The 6,967-nt window shown below is 39.5% G+C and overlaps 1 protein-coding gene across 1 annotated transcript in view; it reads right to left on the bottom strand.

Moving 5' to 3' along the window:
- Window positions 1-1,105: 1,105 nt before the first annotated feature.
- The window catches only part of LOC104538336 (zinc finger protein 236-like), a gene marked incomplete at both ends in the record, with an annotated part of 22,088 nt that continues 16,226 nt past the window's right edge, over window positions 1,106-6,967 (bottom strand). Inside the window, 2 exons of the mRNA XM_010181502.1 lie at window positions 1,106-1,235; window positions 5,558-5,755. Coding sequence (XP_010179804.1) covers window positions 1,106-1,235; window positions 5,558-5,755 — 328 coding nt within the window. The remainder of the gene's footprint in view (window positions 1,236-5,557; window positions 5,756-6,967) is intronic.

Below are 6,967 nucleotides of genomic sequence, written 5' to 3'. Positions count from 1 at the left end.
TATTTTCAAGTATATATATACTTCATGCATCAAAACTACTTTCTCTGGCTCTGACAAACACCAATAATAATATGGGCAACTCTATGCTTCGGAGATGCAATACTAAAATCTGAAAGACTGAATCCAAAGGTGCAAAATGAAGGTCCATTCAAAGATGAAACTCAACTTATATGCCGAAAGACTGGGAAGTGAAGCTAACCAAGGAAAAATGACAGGTAACAAAGTAACTTAAAGGAAGAGACTTGGAGTCTTCTTATGCTATAGCACATCCAGTCACATTCCTTGGTCCCCTCCAGCTTAGTAGCAATACAGGTAACTTTACCCTGGCCTTTTTAACTCTAGCAGCCATGGCAGCTCTGTACTGGTAGCAGTGCTATGGAAAAGAGAGTTGTTTCAGATAACAGACTCCTGTATTTAGAAATCATGTTCTTAACAACACTGTTCTTCAGACACAGAAGGTAAAGAGGAAGGCAGCTGGGTTTTCAACGTGTAGCAGGGCAGAAGCTGCATCTGAAAAGCACTTTCATCACAGCAAATGTGTTATACCTAGAGTCAGAACAGTCCTTTTACAGAGTAACTGTCACGGAAAATAACTAAGCAGAAAAGAACAGATTAAAAGCACTGAGTAATTCAATGACAATTAAGCATTGCATACAGCAGTCAAGACTGCCCCCCATTTCATGTCACTGACCATAGCCACTCATTTGCACAGTCTCCTGTATGCTTGCAGATCATATCCAGTGTCTCTACACCACTTTACACAGTGCTTTAAAATATGCTTTTATTAATCTCTTTCAAAGACCAACAAACTTTTAGCTATAATCTCGTGCATTCGTATTACTGTTGCAGTATCGCCAGTCCCAAAATACAGAGCAGCTTAAATCACACCAGTCACACCACTAAGCATGTTCTGGCTTTAAACAAAACATCACAGTTTGAGATTTCAAGTCCGCTGTTCCTCATTTTAGTTTCTAAACTCTTTGGGTTAGAAATACACTTCTTTTCTTTTTTTAAGCTTACGTTGATATTTAAATGCAGTTACTTGAAACCATGAGCAATGACTCCAAATATAACATCTTGAGATAAAAATAATTTCTGGCATTACCTGTGTGGATGCGACTGTGCCTCTCCAGCTGACTTGGCTTAGCAAAAGCTTTTTCACAAGTATCACACTTAAACACTCTTGGCTTCTGGGAACTCAGCGAAGGTCCAGCCTGATGGGTTTGCATGTGTTCCTAAGCCAGTACAGAAAAAAAAATACATTTCGGACCATTTTTAAAAACTTCAGTATTTAATGTAGAAAGACATTCACACTTCGAAGACAAAAGCAGAGGATTTTAGTCATCAGCAGACAAGCCAGAAGATGGAAGCCTACATTTTTATTTTAAATTAGATTATTTTTGTAGATCAACTCTTTTGTAAGGCTGAGGCATCAGTACCTTTACATTTCTGAAGCCTCTGTGAATAACTGTATGCACTGCTTTTTTTGCATACTGTAGTCCCTTCACTAATTATCTGAAGCAATATAATAATAATAATAATAACAATAACAATAACAAAAATAACAACAACTACCTAACAAAAACCCAACAAGACCAGAGCTCTTGAAATGCTTTGTTCACTTACAGACATGGATTTTACACAACCGTGCACTGTAAGTTAATACTGAATTTTTTCCCCTCCCTTTTACAGTATCCATCTCCCCCCTTGCCTGATATGATGCACAGCTGTTCCTACACGGCACCTGAAGAAGTATCATTGGAAAACTTCACAGGCCTCAAAGAGGAGACTATCATGACATACACACACACAGCTGCACAATGTCAATGTGCAAACAGAAGTGCATCACAATGAACTCTTAAAATAGTAATAAAAAAAACCCCACTAAGGTCCTTGCAGGTAAGAAAGCAGAATGAGGGTATGACACGTTTATTTTTACGAAGAAGTATTAACAGTAGTTCTAACTGCAGCGTTTCTGATTCACTGATGCTGGGTCCAGAAGTTTTGGCAATTTAAAGAACCATCTGTTTACTTTTTCATTTCAATCTCTTTCAGATTACATAAGAAAGAAAATACAAACATTTAATTTAAAAATATAATCAAGAACGGTATGTGAAACAGTGGTGTGAGTACTTGTCCACTCTCTAAAATGTGTGGATATTCTTTTCTAGTCTATTCATTACAGACTAAAGACATTAATTAGTCTTTACTACACTTAAACAATAAGCTTTCTTGGTGTCTATGAAGTGCTAGTGCTTACTCCATGAACTAAACCAAATTGTGTCTGCAGAATTTTTTTTCACTGGAAAATCAGCAAGACAGTTAGAGGGAAGAATATTATCACAGCAATTATTATAATTTAGTATTATAGGGAAATAATAAAAGGTCTTCTCAGGAAATCACAGGAGATTCATAAACCACAGCTTAGTTGGAGATGAGCAAAATCTCTTGCTTTTATCTTGTTCATTACATCTCAAAGCATTGAAAATGCAGAAGCAGGCTATGACCTACTCCAGAAAAAGTATCTGAAACTGGCTGCTTCTCTCTGCTACAGAAAATACCAAACAAACCAAACCACCAAACCAAAACCCCAACAACTGCCCTCCAACCTCATTTTCTACTTGAAAGCAAAGAAGAGAATGCCAAGATAGCGGCCATAAAACTTTCTCTGTCATCCTTCTCTGAGGAAAGAAGTTTATGATGCAATTCTGTTCCACTGATGGGCCAATCTCTTACACTTTGCCTGTAAAATACATGCTTTTGAAAACGGTTCATGGGAATACAGCGCTCTGAAGTGCAAGCACTTCTTTACAGACATACTTCGTATTTTTTTGATCGTTCACGGGATGTTTTACAAGTTTATTTGTATGTCAAATACTGTGCTCAGTTTTGGCCCTCTCGCTACTAGACAGAAATTGAGGTGCTGGAGCATGTCCAGAAAAGAGCGACAAACCTGGAGCACAAGCCTTATGAGGAGCAGCTGAGGGAGTTGGGGTTTAGTGTGGAGGAGCCTGAGGGGAGACCTCATCGCTCCCTACAACTACCTGAAAGGAGGGTGGAGCGAGGTGGGGGTCAGCCTCTTCTCTCAAGTAACAGGACAAGAGGAAATGGCCTCAAGTTACGTCATGGGAAAGTTAAATTTGATATTAGGAAAAATTCTGTTACTGAAAGAGTGGTCAAGCACTGGAACAGGCTGACCAGAGAGGCGGTAGAGTCACCATCCCTGGACATGTTTAAAAAACACGTAGACGTGGCACGCCAGTTCATGATTTAGTGGGCATGGTGGTGTTAGGTTGATTGTTGGACTTGATCTTGAAAGTCTTTTCCAGTCTTAATGATTCTGTGATTCTATGATAATGTCATATGCTTATGTGGGAGTAAATCAGCTACTCCACTCACAGGTGGCAAGCCACTCTGAGGGTAAAATCACTCAGGATGATTTGTTCCACCATCTTCCCTGGCACTGAGGTCAGACTGACAGGTCTGTAGTTCCCCAGGTTTTCCTTCCAGCCCATCTTGTAGATGGACATCACATTTGCTAACCTCCAGTCAACTGGGACCTGCCCGGTTTTCCCAGGACTAACAATAAATCATTTCATATATCTTGGTGAGCACTTCCAGGAGCTCCTTCAGTACACTTGGGTGGGTCCATCTGGCCCCACAGACTTGTGTGTGTCTAAGCAGTGTAACAGGCTGCTAACCATTTCCCCTTGGATTATCTGGGCTTCACTCTGCTCCCTGTCCTCCAGCTCAGGGGGCTGGGGTACCCAGAGAACAACTGGTCTTACTATTAATGACTGAGGCAACAGAGGCATTAAGTACCTCAGCCTTTTCCTTATCCTTTGCTACTATTTTTCCCCCTGCATCCAATACAGCATGGAGAATCTCCTTAGTTGTCCCTTTTGCTGTTAATGTATTTGCACAGGTATTTTGTATTTTCTTTTACTGCAGTAGCCAGATTAAGTTCCGGTTGGGCTTTAGCCTTCCTAATTTTTCCTCCCTGTGTAGCCTCATGACATCTTTGTACTCCTCCTGAGTTGCCTGTCTCATCTTCCAAAGGTTATAAACTCTTTTTATTCCTTGAGTTCCAGCCAAAGCCCTCTGTTCAGGCAGGCTGCTCTTCCCCACCAGCTCACCTTTTGGGATGGCCTGCTCCTTGAAGATTTCCTTCTTGAAGAGTGTCCAGCCTTCATGGACTCCTTTGCCCTTCAGGACTGCCTCCCAAGGGACTCTTATCAACCAGACCCCTAAAGAGGCCAAAGTTTGCCCTCTGGAAGTCCATGGTAGCAGTTCTGCTAGCCCCTCACTTTATCTCTCTCTGAATCAAAAACCTTATCATTTCATGATCGCTATGCCCAAGACAGCCTCCAACCATCACACCCCCCATAATTCCTTCTCTGTTGACAGACTACAAGCCCAGCAGGACACCTTCCCTACTTAGCTCTCTCACCAGCTGTGTCAGAGGTTGTTTTCCACGTGCTCCAGGAACCCCATAGACCATATGTCCTCTCTTCTGTATTTCCAGAGGACATCCAGTAAATTTAAGTCACGCATGAGAACAGGAGCTAGTGACCATGAGACTTCTCCCAGCTGCTTATAGAATATTACAGCTGCTTCTTCATTCTGGTTGAGTGGCCTATAACAGACTCCTACCATGATATCTGCCTTGTTCTCCTGAACCAGAGGTTAACATTTTCAGACCACCACATTTTCTGACAGTTTTCCAAAGGACCAGTGGTCTGTTTGACACACATGATCGTTCCAAGCGGATGAACTTCACAGACAAGATCTATTTCCTTAAAATAAGATAATGAAGTAAGGGGAAATTTATTGAAAAAGCTCTCCTAAGAGTTACTCAATATAAAGACATTGCCTCTGGCTCCAGAAATTTCTTGATATAAATTCTAGGATGCTGGCAAAATTCTGGGCGAGTTGTATTGTATGTTTGCTCTTTTCACAAAGTACTTCCTCAAATCACTGCCTTTTAGTATCTCTCAGAGATAGGATACTGGCCTGGACATACCACTTGTCTAGTACAGCCCAATATTCCAAACAGGAACATTCTACTCTAGAGAAAACTACATAGAAAATATTGCTAGACAACAACAGTAATAGAAGGATATTTTAAAACAAATGCTTCCTCTGCAGATGTCACTTGTACTTACAAGACAGAGTACCTAAAAATCAAATTATGGAGTGTAAAGCACATAAGCTTTTGGAATCATAGGAAGCTATCTGGAAATCAAGATTAGCAGTGAAAACATACATAAGCACACAAAGTGAAATCTTTTTCTGGCACCATTACTTGCATGTCAGGCAATCATATTTTTCATTCTGTAGTCGATATACATGTTAAAATCATCTCCATGCTCCAGGAAAGAGTTCTCTATCTGTGATCACACAGACCCCTTCTCTCAGATGCACACCTCTCACACAGTAAAAGGAAAGGAAAGGTAAAGGGATAATAGGTACCTTTCACTAATATGGCAAAAAGTAAAAAAGAAATAAAAATAAAAATAATGAGTTAAGAGAACAATCAACTTTTATTACCAAATACCTTGAGATGTGTTGCCCGCTTAAAGGCTTTATTGCAGACATGGCAAACGTGTATTCTTTCCTTGCCATGAACTTCTTTACTATGGTGCATCAACATGGTGGCTGAAGAAAAGGTCTGACTACACTCAAAACACTGGTGCAGGCAACCTTCTTTTTCTGCTTGGCTGCTTTTAGTCACATTTGGAGAAACCTCTGTCACCTATAACAATTTACAAAAACACAGTCAAATCATTTCATAGGCACATCCACAACAGTGGTTTATTTTTCAGTATCTACCTCAAGGTGACCAATTTTTGGAGAGTAACTGCAAGCAACTTACCAACACAAAGGGAAGAAATAAGTTGTAAAGAAATATAAAGTTGTATTTCATTGCTCTTAAGAATCAACAAGTATTTTAAGAAAACAGAAAGACTATAATAACTATGATCAAATTCATTTATGCCCTATAAAGTATTTGTATAAATATTTTCCTATACACAGTTATATATTTCTGAGCATCTCAGATGATTCTCTTTTTTTTTTTTCCACCAAACAAAATTCAAAGCCAAAAACATTTCAGACAAAAATAGTATCTCTGATTTTCTAGGAAGAATAATATCTTCCATTTGTTAGATTTCTTCACTGGGGACCCTATTTTTGTATAGAAGTAAAGCTCTGAGCTACCAACACAGTCTCAGAAATACTGAACACAGTGAAAAGTTGATAGGATTTGGATGGGGTTTGCTACTTGTTTGTTTTGTTGTAGATTTTTGGGTTTTTTTTTTGTTGATTGGTTGGGGTTCTTAAATCAATGAGGATGTTGAGAAAATTTTTGCTTTCTTCAAATTAAGTAACACAAAACTCCTTCAAGTCTATAGATACAGAAGAATCTTAAATACCACAGCATAAAGAAGAAAGCAATGAAGATGAATAAAAGGTACTCCAAGTGAATTATTCAGGATGAAAGATACAGAGCATAGTAAAGTATTATCCACACTACAAAGCAAAGATACAATATAAAGACATGGAAAGGAATTATTAAAAAAAATAAATCTTGGTGATAAAAAAAAGTTTCTCTTGGGAAAAGGCTGAGAAGTCAAAAGGTCAATCAACATAGTTGACATGATTAAACAAAACACACATTACACAGAATGACAGAAAACTACTTTACATTAGTGTAACACTGCTGCTCTCGCCCACCAAGCCAGTGATCTCACTGTGGAAGGCTCTCAGGTCAGTCAGCCCTGTCTTCCCCTCTCTAAATCCCTGCTGACTACTCCCAGTAACCTTCTTGTGCCTCGTGTTTGGAAATGCTTTCCAGGATTATTTGCTCTATCAGCTTTCCCGGTATTGCGGTGAGGGTAACTGACCCATACTTCCCCACATCCTCCAACCTGCTCTTCTCGAAGGCAGGAGTAGCTTTTACTTTCTC

The sequence above is a fragment of the Mesitornis unicolor genome, unplaced genomic scaffold, assembly GCF_000695765.1.
Source record: "Mesitornis unicolor isolate BGI_N332 unplaced genomic scaffold, ASM69576v1 scaffold25413, whole genome shotgun sequence".
Classification (NCBI taxonomy): domain Eukaryota; kingdom Metazoa; phylum Chordata; class Aves; order Mesitornithiformes; family Mesitornithidae; genus Mesitornis; species Mesitornis unicolor.
The sequence above is the reverse complement of the archived record's forward strand: the minus strand, read 5'-3'. Positions and strand labels throughout refer to the sequence as shown.